We start from the raw sequence: 17,260 nt of genomic DNA, 5'->3' as shown, positions 1-17,260 counted from the left end.
GGCGTCTTCCATCCTGCTGCCGGGACCAAAGCTGGCCCCACTGGTGCCTGGCCTATGGGTGGCCTAACCAACACGATGTGGCGGCTCCGCTGCAAAGCCAAGGATGGCACCTATGTTTTGCAGGATTTGTCCAGCCAGACCCGGGTGCGGGAACTCCAGGGCCAAATTGCTGCAATCACCGGGATCGCCCCTGGCTGTCAGCGCATCCTGGTCGGATACCCACCCGAGTGCCTGGATCTCAGCAACGGGGATACTATGCTGGGGGATTTGCCCATCCAATCAGGTAAGGGGATCGAGGCTGGGGACGGGAAGTCCTGAGAGGACGGCCAGGGGTGCGAGGGAGAAGAGAGATACGGTCAAGTCACACGGGCTGTTGGTCAGCCCGGGGCTTTGAGGACCAGAATAAGGATACTTTAAAGCACGGAGAATTCTGACGGAGGCCGGGACAAGTGTCTAGCAACCCCTTAATTTTACATGTGGTTGAAAGAGATAGAGAGGTTCCAAACTACGTGGGAAGCTCAAAGCCTTTGGAGTACCCCCTTCCTCCGTCTGCTTTCTGGTTTGTCTTGAACACTTGTCACTCATTTGGTTTTCCCTCGGCATCCACAAAAGTATAAAAAAAAGTAGGACCTATTTTCTTTGTCCTGATGGTTCTTTCCCCTTTTATTACTGAAAGAAGATAGCAGGTCTGAAGGACGCAGGATACTTCTCCTGGTTTGTTTGTAATCACCTGCGTATAAGCTGACTTTGACACGTGTACTCACTTTAGAGTTTGCCTTTACACATCCACTAAAGGCTCTCTCAAGTTCTAAACAACAGCAGCTATTCCTGTCCAGTATTAAAACTTGAATAGCAGTATTGTTCATTAAAATTTTCTGCTGCTGTATCCAGGATCCTGTAAACACTGAAAAGGCTAGATAACTCTCAGTGGGAGGAGAACCCCCTAGTGGCCTAATTTATGATAAACACCTTTAGGAAGATTTGTGCTTTTTAAATACAGAGCATAGGGAAATTTTATTCTTTAAATGTATTTTTTAAGTAACTATAAAGGTGTATAACTCAGGCCCCCTCACAAAACTGGAATGCAACCTGAAGTGTTTTTGCTCTTTGTTTTGAACTTTATGAATATTCAGTAAGTTAGAAGTATACTCCTGGTCACTTGTTTGCAAAACCATATTCTCCCTAGTAGCCTCAGCTTATACTTTAACTCCTTCTGTTTGCAATTTACAGACTTGGCTAGCGAACATTCAGTGTAATCTATAATTTCTCCCCAGTTCTGGATGTGTTTTATTTTTAACAGGCGACATGCTGATCGTTGAAGAAGACCCATCCAGGCCCCACAGTTCACCTGCGTTTACCAGACACGGTGCTCCTAGTTATGTCAGGGAAACTTTGCCTGTGCTTACCAGAACCGTGGTCCCAGCCGACAACTCTTGCCTCTTTACCAGTGTATACTACGTTGTTGAAGGAGGAGTCTTAAATCCAGCTTGTGCCCCTGAGATGAGACGCCTCATAGCACAAATTGTAGCCAGTGATCCAGATTTCTATAGCGAAGCAATACTAGGAAAAACTAATCAAGAGTACTGTGAATGGATCAAAAGGGATGATACTTGGGGAGGAGCTATTGAGATATCAATTTTGTCTAAATATTATCAATGTGAAATATGTGTAGTAGATACACAGACAGTAAGAATTGATCGTTTTGGGGAAGATGCAGGATATGCCAAAAGGGTCCTGCTTATTTATGATGGCGTCCACTATGACCCTCTTCAGCGTAACTTTGCTGACCCAGACACCCCTCCTCTGACCATTTTCTCCTCTAATGATGATATTGTTCTTGTACAAGCACTGGAATTAGCAGATGAAGCTAGAAGAAAGAGACAGTTTACTGATATAAATCGCTTCACCCTGCGATGCATGATATGTCAAAAGGGACTAACTGGACAAGCAGAAGCAAGAGAACATGCCAGGGAGACAGGCCATACCAACTTCGGAGAAGTGTGATCTATGCATGATGAGGATTAAAGCCTACTACCTCACAGATCCAGAAGGTTCTGGGTCTTCCAATAAGCTATTCACAACCCTAAAGAACAAAGGACACAATGCTTGAACCATCCTTTTAACTTAAAACCACTAAGGCACTGAAGTTCCTTGTTAAGATTAAAATTGGTGTGCAAGTTTACAGATGTGTGTCGAGAGTGGTGATACGTGCCCTCTTTCTGCTGGGGTGACAATTGATGGTCCATGCTACTGACGGACACTAACCTGAAGATTGAGTTTTACTATTATAAACTAGCACCCAGCAGCATTAGCTTGTAGAAGAAAACAGCATCATATTTTGGGTAATGCAGAAGTCCTGGTATGAAGCCGTTGGACATAAACCACAATGTCTCCAGTAATTAAGTCCTTTTAAAAACTCTGAGCTAAGAGTTTCTAAATTATGAATTCTTCACATGAAGATACACAGAATTGTCAAAACTGATTTTATATTGAAATTTGGTAGACTTTGTAAAATGTGTACTTAGGCAGTTGTAAGTACATAACAAGCATCTTGACAGGGATGAGTCTGTTCCCTGACAACGTTACCTAAAAACGGGAATGGATAGTGCCCAGTTTAGGAGGTCTAGTGTATAAAAGTAGATTGTATGAGGGAAAAGGTGCCTGAGCAGCTTATTGAAGCTTTAAAAGACCATTGGCCTCGTGTTTTAATGAAATTCATTTATTAGTCTTTGTCACATTGGATAAAATTTAAAATTAAGCAGGGTATGTTTTTTTAATTGAAGTTCTGTAAAATTGGAGTGCTTGAATTTCGCTTTTTTACACAAAGATTTGGAGGGATCTGATTTCTTCAGCTTTTTGTTAAGAGACTTCCTCCAACTCCTAAAGAAATGTTCATCTAAAGGTGATAATGATATGCTTTGGTTTGATTTTTGTGAGATCTTTTGCTTATCTAAACAGTATTTGTTTTTCTCTTAGCCTTATCCTGCCACTGATGCTCTTTTAATAATTTCACCTTTCTGCAAATTGGCACTTTGCTTATCCACAATCTTTTACTTGGACTTCTGAGGAGTTTTAATGTAATTGGGATAGTAATATTGAAAGAATTAAGTTTCACTTCCAAAATATGACAGTTTTTAAATTCTTGCCTTACCTGAATAAGCTTCTTCTTAATACTAGATGTGTAGCCATTTGCTTGGTGGGCCAATCCTTAAGGCAAACCCTCTAAAACTTAGCTTTACTATGAGATCTTACAGATAAAAGTTTTCTACCTCTTTTTGTAAATCTTCTGAAGATCAGGGATGCAAAATTATAATTTGTTATGTATTATCTCACATAATGTGAAGAGGCTTAGTGTTGTGAAGTTTGTTATATTGGTCTCATTTTTTAAATTAAGTATTTCACTTAGAAAACCAACAGTATACTTTAAAGCACTTAAATCTCTCTATATCTTCTTGACAAATGTTAAAAAATTGATATTTACTTTTAGCATTTTTCACTTGGTGAAGGTGGCCATATTAAATTAGGGAACATGTAAACAATTTAAGGGGAAAGTACCTTTAAGGAGCAATTCACAAAGTATGCTTGAAATAATTAAATTACATGTTTTTGAAAAACTTTTGTATGAATAGCTGCTTTAGGCAAAAGTTGTTATGGTCAGTATAACTTAAAAGTATTTAATTTTCTATTTTACTGAGCCTTAAAAATAACACTTGTGAGTTTGTGATATTTAATGTTTGACAGTCATAATATGTATAGATGAATATGATTGAAAATCTCTTAGTACCTGTCTGTCCTCTAGTCTAAAAGGTTTTTGTATCATTTATTTCCCCCAGAACATATTAAATTTAAAACCGTAAGTTGATATAACCCTGGGTAGCATCCATCACATTGTTTACCTTCCTTTCTTAGGTACTTCTAGAGAAATACATTTTTGCAACAAATGTTTATTGAATAACTGATAATCTACCAGGCATCTATTGATGTGTTTTCCAACAGAATTTCTTTCACTTTAAAATTGAATGTACTCTATCTACACTGGATTACGTTAACAAATGGAAAGAAAAAGGACCTGGTACTTTATAAAATTAAACCCCTCAATCTTAAATACTTTTGTTTGCATGTTTAAGCTTACACTATTACAGCAAGTGTCAAGTGTTTGTGTAGGGGTTTTATTTTATTCTTGTTTACCTGTTATCTAGGTGGTCCACCACCTGGAAACTGATAGTCAAATTGCTTATTAAATTAATCAGCTGCTGAAATTCAGCAGTAGGACTTTATATTCTGATCACGGAAAATTTGAGATTGCAGATTATTTGATTTAATCATTGAGGATTAAACCCTAAGCTTGTACTCATTCTAAACTCATTTATTATGAGCCTCACAGAATATAAGAGTTTTTTACTGCACTTACTAAACTCTTAAAATTAGTGAATTAACATGTAAATTCTAATCCTGAGAATTTTGAAAACTTAGGGATTTAGTACTTTACTTGCAGTAGGATTAAAAGACACTTTTTTATTATTATTTATTGATTTGAGAAAGAGACAGAGAGAGGAAGGGAGAGAGAAAGAAACATCAATAGCATATCAGGATGATACTGTTACCAACTGAGCTACCTGGCCAGGGCCAGAAACTTTTTCTCAAGTTTGCCCTTGAGCAGAATGAAACCCTTCCTAGTCATCATTTTTAACTGCCATATGAGAACTTTCTTTTTTAATTAAAATGAAAATTGTTTACATTAGTGGCAAAGTGGAAATTGTGCTTTTCCATTCCACACTTCTTTCTGTTACTCTTCTTCCCCTTACTCTCCTTTGGATTTAAAAATTAGGTGTAGGGCTCTGAAGATGCACTTCTAGATAGAGTGATTTCAGAAGTTGAAATGATATCCTTGGGAATTTTGTGATTTGACAGCCATATGAAGACACCAGTGTGGTACATCTTCTGTTACTGGCTCATGGCTGATTTTTAATTATTTCCCATGAATGAAAAATTGGCGTAGTCAAGGGGTACCCTTGAAAGCTGCTGAAAGTTGTCTGCTGGTTGGCTTGACCCTCTTGGCAAAACCTACTCTAGTTATGCCACTTGATTATTACATGAAGTTCAAGTTCCCACAGAATCAGGAATGAGTTAATGTTATATTATTTATCTATACATGCCCCTAAGCACCCATGCCTATTTTGCTTATCAAGTTTATTTTTTCCTATGTAGACTTTCTTCACAACTTGGATGTTGCAAGTTGCCCTTGCTAAACATAGTTTTCTGTGTCTTTGAAAAAAATTCAACTGGGGAGTATGTAAGATCAGCAACAGAGAGATGGTTTTCTATATGAATCAATGAGGTAGCCTTCCTAAACGTCCATATATTAAGATTTATATTGTTTCATGTGTTGAAATATGCATTTTGAATTATTTGCTGCACTTTAAAAATATGAAATAGAAGTTTACATGTTAGGCCTCTCCAGGGATCTTACTAAAGACATTAAAATATAATCCTTGAGCTGCTTACAATCAGCTCTTCATAAGCAACAATTACCATCAGTGTATATTGTATCCAGTAGTACAACATTCTGGTGTTTTGATAACAATAGCACTCAATTTCAGTAATGATGAGAAGCATGTTCAGTGCCCTAGCATTCAAAATGTTACCTATTTCTATAATGTGATTGTTCTTTATCCATTGTACAGTGCAGTTGCAAATTTGTCCTTTTAGCACAAAGATGACTTAACTCTGAAAAGATTAGATCTTAAAATTTCCTTTGTTTTAAAGCAGACTTATTTTAAAGGAGCTGATTTTTAAGTCAGAGGCCTCAAAAGTACCATACATAATAAACAACATTGTTAAGACTACAGTTGAAGCACTTGATGAATAAGCTAGCTTATTAACTAAAGATGTTTTCTTACTAAAAGTTACAATATTTTAGCACATTTCATCCAACTTAGAATATAAAACTTCCCTGGTTGTGGGAAAGGGTTTTATTTTTTTCTTCTCCAAAAACTGGCTGGTGTTTTGTTTACAGTGCTAGGACTAATTAACTTTGAAGAAATTATTGCATTGATACTGAATTGTGGGGTGCTGATTTAGGAGATTGATAACCCTCCCATGCTGTTTTAGAGTGACAGGAGAAAGGGGCGGGAGGATAGAATACCACTTGAATAGAGGAGACCCTCAAATGGATGCATTCCTAGTCATGAATTACACTTTTTTGGGAAATGCCTTTGTGTCACCTTAATCCTATCCCCTGACAGCCCCCCCCCCCCCCATTTCTAGGCATAGAATATAGCAGGATCATAGCTGGAAAGCTAGTGATTAAAGTATAAAACCATGACTATAAGCATTTTGGTATGATGCCTTTTTATACTTCTTTTTAAAAAATACAAACCTACAACTAGGAGTTTAGGGATAGTGAGGATAATGATTTGGTTAAGTTGTAGGTTAAAAAAGAAAACGTTAAACTAAGAAAGCCTTAGAATCTCTACTGAGACACATAAGCTGGACTTTATAGCTGATATAGGATGTGTAGTTATTTGCAGCCAATGAGATACAAGGACCAGGGTACCTGATTGTTGTCAGTTTCCCAGTTCACCGAGGTGCCATTCAGAATCCAAGTTGTTTACAGGAAATATGATTCCCTGAGCAAAAAGTAATTCTACTTTAAGAAAAGTAAGAATTCAGCTTAAAATACAAAATAAATATGTGTATTTTGTTGAGCAATATATTTCTGTATTAATGCAGTAGAGGAGGAATGCCTGAAACAAGAAAACCACAAAACTGTCAGACTTAGGGCTTTTGACCATGACGAAAAAGTAGCGTGGAAGAGCAAAATAGAACAAAGTTCTGCTGTTCTTGTTATAAGAAAATAGTGTTCATGAAATGGACAGTGTTTTCTTGTTTTAAAAATGTTCTCTTGTCTATTTGCCACCATTTTTTCAAAGTTAATGCACTGCTGCTAAAGATGTCAGTTTTATTTTGCACACCCCTTATGTGCTGTTGCCATTGTCCTTAAGGTGCATTGATTTTATTTATAAGGTGTGTGATTTTAAGTATTCCAAATGCTGTACGAAATGACTTGTTTTCAATGAATAAATGAAGTGAAAATATTGTTGTCTGAGCATATTTTGTGGTGAGGGTGGAGGACCAGTGAACAGCTGCTATACTCAAGTTACATAGTATTTATTATCAAAAGCTAATAAACCACTGCTTTGACTTGTGTACCAGAATCTGCCAATCTCACTCTGTGGGTGGAGTCTTAAGGACTTTGACAGTAGAATCTACAGTGTTTCTTCTTTGTAACACCAGAGGGCATTTGTCATTTCCTTGACACATTTTCTGACATGCAGTCAACTCCTAGGAGTTGTAATTCAATGCCTGTTGCTGACAAATTATCAAACTAGGAAGGCTGAATATTCTCTTTAGTTTATAATAGAGAGCTGTGTGAATTTCGATCTGTTTGGAAACTGCAACATCTCTGCAGGAGACTTTACTTAATCTTTGGCAATATTGACATTTAGACATTTATTGGAAGCAGCATTGGACTTACTAGACTTGGCCAGTTTAGGCTCTAACTCAATTGAACTATTGATACTTAATCCTTTCCTTCTCACTGAAAGCTTTAAAATTATGGAAATAGAACCATAATATAATTAATCAATTTGTGCACCAGGACAATATACATCATCAGAATCAACACAAATCCAGCATAAGTCAAGCCAGACCTCATATTAAGAGACCTGTAAAGAATCTCATTGTGTGATGATAGCTACTTGAACAGGTAGGTAAAGGTCCCAAAGTGTGTTCATCACATGACCCCAAACCTCAGAAAGTCAGAAATAAATGAAGTCAGCAATGTGTTTTAACGAGCCGTCCAGGTCATTCTGATGCATGATAAAAGTTTGAGAACCACAAATGTAACATGGCTGTTTAAACCTGTCGACTTGGAGAGAACTGTGATGGCTTATCAGTCCTATGTGCTTGACCTCATGCCACTCATTTTCATGCACAAGTTAAAGGCAGTTCACTAAACTTACAAATAATATAACTCTAGAGAAGACCAAAAGTACAATGAACGGCAATTCACAAATCTCAGCAGGCTGAAAACCCCAATACTGAATGCTCAGAAGTGTGAAGTCCTGCCCTTCAGTTCTGAAACATTCCATTATGTGAGTCTACCATGGGGAAAACCTAGCTTTACAGTAGATTTGACAAACAGCAATATTTGACGGCTATTCCGATCCCAACAGAGTGATGTGATTTGGCCTGCAGAAATAATTGCATTTTAATAGTTGAAAGATCTAGAAAAAAAGGAAGCAATAGAGTTAATATGCCCTGCTTTAGTCACATTGTGTTGGAGGGTTGATTGGCTAAGATTTTTACATGTAAAACATGAAGAAAACGATAAAGGCTAACAACTGTTATGTGATAGTCGAAGGAACTGGAGATATTTACCTGGAGGAAAGAAGATGGATTTCAGATTGACATGATGGCTAACTTAAGGTTTGGGAACCACGTGAAAGGCAAATTAGATTTATTCTCTGAGGCTCTAGAACAGCAACTTGCCACCAGTGTATCTCAAGAATTTTTAAAACAGGTAGTACCTGACTATTTAGTCAGAGCCACCAAACTCTTTTTACCTTAGATTGTCATATTAAAAAACAAATGACAACAGGGAACACAACAGTAGCCATCTGCTGTGAGTGAGTCAAAAGTAAACCTAAGTTTTTATCCAATCAGCAAAATATATTTTGTGTGTGTTGCAGAATTTTAGTAATTAGTTTGTGTGTGCTGAAATAACGAAAAAGTTGAAAATCACTGCTTCAGAGGAAAGAACTCGGACCAATAAGGGGTGAATACCACCAAATAAAATTCACCTTAGAAAACTTAATACAAATGGAAATGATGCTTCAATATTAAGCTCAATTATCATGATGTAGCCTCCTACATTATAAGAAACAAAGCTAGAAATCATTAAGAACCTGATCTCATGAAATTTTTGTTTCAAATGATAGTTATAAAATGAATAGATAATGACAAAAAGAACTTCCCTGAGAGAAGGAGAAGCTTTTCTTTTTTCTTCTCTCTACCATCCCATTATTGTTTGGAAAAGTGTATAGCAGAGGCTGCAAATCAGAACTTCTATATTTGGTAATAGTATACACTATGCTTATTGTATCTCTAAGCCTAAAATGAGAGGTTTGAGACTAGAAAAATGGGCATCTCGAATGCTTTTTGTACTTTAAAAATTTGTTCTGCTTGAATTGTCTTTTTCTATTGTGATTATAGATTTCCAGGGCCTTTATCAGATATTGGGTGAAATAATTGCCACTTTATGAGCATACGTCTCTAAACTCACTACAACTTTTATGATTTCCCTATGTGTGAGGTATTTTTTTATCCAGAGTTCTCTCTGCTTTAGTAGCTGCCTCCCTCTTAACTGTTTCTCTGCCTTCCTGTACTTCTAAAATCTCTTTTGTACACCAAGAAGACTTTTCTGATCTTACTCCATTGGCATTCCTCTGTATTCAAATGAAGAGCTTTATTATTAAACCTTAAGTTAGTAGAGCAGGTGTCGCAGTGATTTGGCCATCTTCTAAAACCCTGAAGATGGCCTTCTTAAATAATTGTGGTAGGCCAGAAGCTATTAATTTGATGTTAAAGCTTGTGTGTCCAGTTCAAAATCAGTGCTGAAGTTATTTCATATTCAAAATATAGACAAAATTATTCCTGATAACCCCTTAACTAGCTCTATATCATAGAATGTATAGACATTACCATAACTTAGTAAGCAGCACAGCTAGTCCCCACGTCAGTGCTAAAAGAGTTCATGCTCACTTCTGGAGTGCAGCTCTTTAAGGTGCCAACCAACCTACAGCGAGTGCCGTTCGCTTGGTCCAATTGTGGGTGGATCCTGCAGTCCAGTCCCTGGTTCCCTGCTTCTGTGAAGCTGACAGAAGCACCCTTCAGTATCGCAGCCACCCATTATGGAATAGAAGAATGTCTCCCAAGGAAAAGGTGGCCTCAAATGGTCACGCAGCCTCTCTCATCATTCTGATCCAGGCTTGGCAGCTCTTCAGGTTCCTCACCGTGTTTCCGGCTCTCCGCTGCATTAGCAAGAAGAGCGTGTCAGAATTGCTTCGTCTGACATTACTGGAAATGGGAGTCTTCAGCAACACCTTTCTCATGGTAATAAGACACAACTCCCATAAAATTTATTTAAAAAGATATAATCTTGGAAATTGAAATATCAGGTATGAAGCAAATTACTTAACAAAATTTCTCCATCAACGGTGGGGGAAGAGGGGCTAGTAAGAATTATCGTCTAATTAGAACTGTCCAGAAGGAAGAGGCACTTCAGCAAACAACCATGCATATTTATAGCACAGTTTATTTCAGTCCCATTGGATATTTATACTGAATTAAATAGAAAATGTTTCTTTTATCATGGAATAAATAATTTTTAATCTAGTATGTGGGATATTTCATAAATCTGTCCATCCTAATTTTGATTAATCTTTCTCTTATGAATTTCATTGGAGTGAATTAGTTCTCCCAGAGCTTGAAAATTATAAAGTAAACTAATCAAGTTTTTAAACCTACAAAACTAAGGAACAGACTTTGAATAATGTTGATTTACTGCCAAGTGACCCTTTCCATTGGATCCATTTTTTAACATCCAGCCTTATTTTTCTTACTCTTATCCTCTATCTTAGATTTGGCTAGAAGCACCTACAGTGACAATATGTCTCAGATAAATTGTTAGGCAGTTTAATTTAACAAACCTTTATGGAGCTTCTGCTTGTAAGATGCGGTATCAAATGCCTCAGGATTACAAGGATAAGTCACTCACTCAATAAGCACTTTTGAATATTAATGTTTCAGGAACTGCCTTGGGTGCTGGGTGTACATTGAGGGTTTGGGGGAGGCACAAATAATGCTATAAAACAGAAATACAGGTGCCATGAAGAGAATAATGAAGAGGGTGGGAGAGTCTATAAAAGTGATAAATCTGGGAAAGCCTTTTTGAGAAAGTGACATTTAAGCTGAAACCTGAAGCATAAACAGGAGTTACTTGAAGACTAAGAACAGTATTTCAAGTAGGGACTATAGCATTTAAAGACACTATGTTGCAAGAGAAAAGGAAGTATTTTCCAGATCAGTCTGTCCATAGCATGACAAACCACAAAAGAAGGATATGAGGTGAAGTTTTAGAAGCAAACAAGGACCCAGATGTGCAACATCTATAAGCCATATTAAGCACTTAACTCTATTTTTTAAATATTTTTTTACCAATTATACTATTACAGTTTTACCAATTTTTCCCCCTTTATCCTCCCTCCACCCTGTCCCCTCAACCCTCCAGCATGCTGCCCCCCTCAGTTCATGTCCATGGGTTATACTTGTAAGTTCTTCAAGTCCTCTATTTCCTATACCATTTTTTTATCTCTTCCCATCTATTTTATGCCTACCAATTATGCTGCTTCTTTCCTGTACCTTTCCCCACCATTCCTCCTTTCCCCCTCCCCACTGAACTCCCTCTGTGTGTTGTCCATTTCTCTGATTCTGTTCCTGTTCTGGTTGTTTGCTTGGGTTTTGTTTTCATTGTTTTTCTTTTCTTTTAGGTTCATTTGTTGGTAGTTGTGAGTTTGTTGTCATTTTACTGTTCATATTTTTTATCTTCCCTTTCATTTCATATAATAAGGACTTGGTGATGATGAACTCCTTTAACTTGACCTTACCTGGGAAGCACTTGAGCTGCCCTTCCATTCTAAATGAAAGCTTTGCTGGATAGAGGAATCTTGGATGTAGGTCCTTGCCTTTCATGACTTCAAATACTTCTTTCCAGCCCCTTCTTGCCTGTAAAGTTTCTTTTGAGAAATCAGCTGATAGCCTTATGGGAACTCCTTTGTAGGTAACTCCTTTTCTCTTGATGCTTTTAAGATTCTCTCCTTATCTTTAATCTTGGGTAACTTAATGAGGATGTGTCTTAGTGTGTTCCTCCTTAAGTCCAACTTCTTTGGGACCGTCTGGGCTTCCTGAACTTCCTGGAAGTCTATTTCCTTTGTCAGAATGGGGAAGTTTTCCTTCATTATTTGTTCAAATAAGTTTTCAATTTCTTGCTGTTGTTCTTCTCCTTGTGAAGCCCCTATAATTTGGATCTTGGAATGTTTCAGGTTGTCCCAGAGTCCTCAGCCTTTTTTCATTTTTTTGGATTCTTGTTTCTTTGTTCTGATCCAGTTGGATGTTTGGTTCTTCCTTCTGTTCCAAATCATTGCTTTGAATCCTGTTTTCCTTCTTGACACTGTTGGTTCCCTGAATATTTTGCTTTATTTCATTTTGGATATCTTTCATTTATTCTTTCATTTTTCGACCAAGCTCAGTCAGTTCTGTGAGCATTCTAATTATCAGGGCTTTAAATTCATCAGTTAGTTGCTTAGCTCTGAGGTTAGTTCTCATTGCTTAGTTCTGAGGTTTTGCTGTGTTCTTTCATTTGGGCCTTATTTCTTTGTCTTGGCTCACCTGCTAAGTTGTAAGGGGCCGGGGCCTTGGGTATTCACCCAGGCAGGGCAACCTTCTTTGCTGCACTGCCTGTGGGGGAGGGGCCAGAGAGGGAGCGATGCTGCTTGCCTGCTGGTCTGGAACACACTTTCCAACAGACTTTAGCGTCAGACTGGAAGTATCTCTCACCACAGCAACCCCAGCCATAGCCCACAGTCAACTCCGAGTCTCAGTTTTCCCCGTAAGTCAGTCCCTCTGGCTGCTCTGCAGAGCTGCACAGTCAGGCCCACCCCTCAGCCACCTTGCCGTGGTTTTTCTGAGTTTTTCTGTCTCAGGGTCCGCCTTACCAATCTGGTTGTTGTGGTTGATTTTTTCTTTAATTCCTTGGTTGTTGGAGTTCCATGCAGTTTGATTTTCTGGTGCTTCTGGTTATTTATTGATTTTAGATTGGTTGTTATCCTCCTTTTGGTTGTGAGAGGAAGTGAAGGGTTTCTACCTATGTCTCCATCTTGGCCAGAACTCAACTTTAATTTCTATTTATTACATTTTGCTTGCTTATTTTATATTTGTGTCCCAAGTAGTTTGTCCATGAGAGCAGGGACCGTTTTTCTCATATTACCATTTTATTCCCAGCACCTAGCAAAGTACTGGACTCACTGTACATGTTCAATATGTACTTAAATAACTGAACATATATATAAATGAAGTCAATGTGTACTTTAGGAAAAAAAGTTACCCTAAGATCATTGGAAGGATACTAAAGCATTTTAAGGAGAGCATCAGGTGTATGTTTCTCCAAGTTGTTTTAATTGCTCTATGGGGAATGAATTGAAGGGGACAAGAGTGGAAGTGGAGGACCAGGTAGGAGGAGGCTGCTGCAGTAACCTGTGAGTGATGATGGTAATAATTATAATAGCACTTGTTGAGTGTTTATAAGGTACTGAGCATTTTTCATGTGTTATAAAATCTTCACAATAACTATGAGACATACTGTTTTATTATCTCTATTTTGTAGCTACTACAGTTACTAATAATTAACGAAGTTTAATAACTTCCTTAAGGATAAAGAGCTAATAAATGGATGATGCTTTGGACTAGGTAAATGTCAAGAAAAGATGATAGATTTGCAATATATTTTGGAGATGGAGTCTTCAGAACTCTGTAGCGTTGAGGAGTAACAGAGAGGGAAGCATCTAGAATGTCCCTTGGTTTTTACTCAAATAGCTGGTAGATGAAAGTGACCTTTATTTACCTATGGAAGATGGAAGGAGAAAATATTTGGAAGAAATAGAGAAAATAAGAGTTTGGACACAACATGTTTGAGATATTTGTGAATCACCTAAAAGGCGATGTCACATAGGCATCTACAGATTTAAAGTTAAAAATGTCTAAAGATAAAGATCTAAATTTTGGACTTATCAACCTATAAATAGTTAAAAGTTATGTGAAGAGAAGAGGTCAACTAGAGAGAGAGGGTGAAGAGAGGAAGGCTCAGAACCAAACCCAAGGAACTCCTAATATTTAGAAGTCAGGTAAAGGAAGAAGAGCCACCATTTTGATGGGAGTTAAAGAAGGAACAGTCACCAAAGAAGAGTTCAGAAGAGTTTAGAGATACATAAAAATTTCATGTCATGAGACCCAAGAGAAAATAGTTGTTTAAGAAACCGAATGTAGCAAGCTCTGTCAGATGTCATGAAAAGACCAAGTTAAAAGAGGATTGGAAGAGTCTGTAGAATCTGGCAACCTGGAGCTGACGGACGACTTAATGAGCTGTTTCAGGGCGTAGTGGAAAAAGAAGTCAGATGGATGTGGGTTGGAGCAGAGTATCTGGTTAAAGATAGCAGATCTTCACTCTCCAAAACTGCAATAAAATGATAGTAATGGAATTTTAAAATGCCTAACCTCTAAAGGACAAAGAGATGGTGTGGTAAATAATAGCAGCAAAATTTTGGAAGCTAGCCAGCAGTTGAATGAGTGGTAACTAACCTAACAGATTTGAAAAAGCTGAATCCTAAGCCAACAACCCTATTTTTTTCCATGGATCCTCCCCCAAATGGTGATATTTGTACCTCTAGAAACAGGGATAGGAAAAATCAGGAATGGTTAGAGAGTCTGTTTAGGAAGTTAGCCTCTCACAACTCCTCTTCCACTCAGAGCAACCAAGAACTTGCTATATTCCCTCCCAGGAGAGGGTAAAACTGAGGATCTCTGTGTAAAAACTAAGGGAATGAAGTGCTATTTTATGTACCAGATGTTGAGACTGACAACTTTCACCAAACTAGGCTCCAAGAATGCTAGCCACCAGAATTATGCTCTTCAGGCAGAATTTTGGAATACTGTTCTCTGAGGAATCTTCTCTAAGGACTCCAAACAAGCCAACAAAAAAGATTAAAGATAATTGACATCAAAGATTTTCCAGCCATATGGTCCAAAAAGATCTCTTTGTGGTGTAACCAACCAGCCCTGTTATTTTAGCAGAAGGTCCAAAGGATGATGTAAGAGAGAGGATTGCAGGGACAGAGGGCATGAGATAGATCCAGAGCACATGTGGATGATGGGGTTACAGGAAAACATTTTCTTTGTTGTACTAAAAGAGGGGAAGAATGTGGGTGCAAAGGAAAGTAGGTTTGTAAGTTTGGTGATGGCAAGATGGAGTTAGCGCCTCTTGGCTGATGTTTTTCTAACCAAATTTTTCAAATTTGATGGCAAAGTCATTATCTTAAAATGAGGGAAGCAAAAGAGGGGTGGAAGGTTATTATTGGAGGTTGTTATTCATGAATTTATAGTGGTGCCAATCTGCTTGTTGTATGATCAACAAGAAATGTTGGTGGGTTGAAGGAATCCAGTGATAGCAAATCGAAGAACAGAAAATGCTGGCATGTAGAGTAAAAGGTAAAAGCTGACACCTGGGAACCTGGACACCAACAGCTCAGAGAGAGGTGGTTCCAGTCTAATCAGTCTCTTGCTTATAACTATTGTCGTATGTTTGTGTTCCATGTCCATGTCTACTGCTAACAATGAATAAAATTAATAAATTATACTATATTAATGCAAATTCTATGAAGAATGTTCCAAGAAATAACAAGTTTGAGAAGCAAATAAATTCTTAAATTTGTTGTTTCAATAAATGTTCTGTGTAGAGCTGTTAGGAGCTTGATGGGAGATCCAATTATACCCAGTAATGTTCCCTGGAATTTTCTATTATTGAATATTTGCTATATGTACAGTGTATTATAAATCCTATTAAACATAATAATTATTATTTATTAAACAATTTGAGATATCCATGATAATAAGTAAATAACAGAAAATGTTAGAAGCATTTTAAGAAAAAGAAAACAGGTCAGACTATTGCCAGATGTTTTAAATCATTGACATAAAACATCATTAGCTGGGGGCCTTCATAGTATCTCAGACTTGGATGTATACATGACATCAAAAGTTGAAGAACTCCTGCCCCAGCTAGTGTGACTCAGTGGATTAAGCAATGACCTGCAAACCAAAGGTCACCGGTTCGATTCCCAGTCAGGGCACATGCCTGGGTTGCAGGCCAGGTCCCCAGGTTTCGCTCCCATGTCAATGTTTCTCCCCTAGTCTTTCTCCCTTCCTTCCACCTTTCTCAAAATAAATAAAATCTTTTTAAATTTTTTGAAAAAAGAAAACATGGCAGTTTCAGGAATATGAATGTGACTATAGTAAAGCATATGGATGAATATGTGATGGGAGACACCAGCCTATGAAGGTCTTTTATGTCATATAGGGACTTAGAATTTTATCTTGAATGCTATAAAAATACATCTAAGCACCCTGGCTGGTGTGGCTCAATGGATTGAGCACTGGCTTGCAAACCAAAAGTTCACCTGTTTGATTCCCAGTCAGGGCACATGCCTGGGTTACCAGCAAGGTCTCCAGTTGGGGGCATGCAAGAGGCAACTGATGGATGTTCCTCTCCCCCTCTCGCTCCTTTCCTTCCCCTCTCTAAAAATAAATAAATAAAATATTTTTTTTAAAAAATACATCAAAGCATTTTGAAAGGAATGAAATTCACATGTACCACTATAAAATGGAAGATGTGAAACAAGGCATTTCTGTAGTCTTCTATCTTTAATGACCCATAATCCTACATATGGTGAAGTCCTGAGCCAGAGTACAGAGGACGAAGAGCTGAAAAGAGATGTAAGAGCAATCTCGCAGGAGATGGGCGATATGCCAGGACTGCTGAGAGGTACCAAAGTCTGGGTGAGAATAGGTATGGCGATGCTATCAGCTGGCATGCAGATAGCGGAGAGGGGACAGATTTGAGGGAAGGGGAAAGATGAGTTCAATTTTGAACATGTTAAGATTTGGTGTTTCTTACAGAACCTCTGATGCTAAAAGATGACCTCAGCCCTCAAACTTTCATTAGCACTGGGAGGAAAACTTTCCCATGAAAGGTGGGCCAAAGTAACACTGCTCTCAAAAAAGAGGGAAAATCTGCTTCCAGGAACTACTTAATGATTAAGCAATTGCAGAACTCCTTCATCCCAATCTACTTAATTATACACTTTGGTTTCCATCTAATTATTTTAGGCTTAACTCTAATATCACTTTGGTGAGAACTTGGTGATCTAATTCGTGTCTTATCTGGCCTATCAATTCCAAATTCTAATCACCCTTCTCTGAGTGCTTCCCTAGCTGTTTTCTCTTTAAAGCAAGCTCTCCTCGCTACCTGAGGAACAAAACCTTTCCTCCAAATAAAGTAAAACAAAACAAAACACCCCTCCCTCCTCTC

General features: G+C 37.9%; 1 protein-coding gene across 1 annotated transcript in view; it reads left to right on the top strand.

Annotated features, from left to right (window-relative positions):
- Positions 1-17,260, top strand: part of C14H1orf116 (chromosome 14 C1orf116 homolog) — a 33,675-nt gene that overhangs the window by 1,584 nt on the left and 14,831 nt on the right. Inside the window, exon 3 of the mRNA XM_036015542.1 lies at positions 124-283. Within this exon, the coding sequence (XP_035871435.1) occupies positions 124-283 (160 nt within the window). The remainder of the gene's footprint in view (positions 1-123; positions 284-17,260) is intronic.

The sequence above is a fragment of the Phyllostomus discolor genome, chromosome 14 (genome assembly GCF_004126475.2).
Source record: "Phyllostomus discolor isolate MPI-MPIP mPhyDis1 chromosome 14, mPhyDis1.pri.v3, whole genome shotgun sequence".
NCBI lineage: Eukaryota > Metazoa > Chordata > Mammalia > Chiroptera > Phyllostomidae > Phyllostomus > Phyllostomus discolor.
Note: the sequence above shows the minus strand (reverse complement) of the source record. Positions and strands in the feature narration are given on the sequence as shown.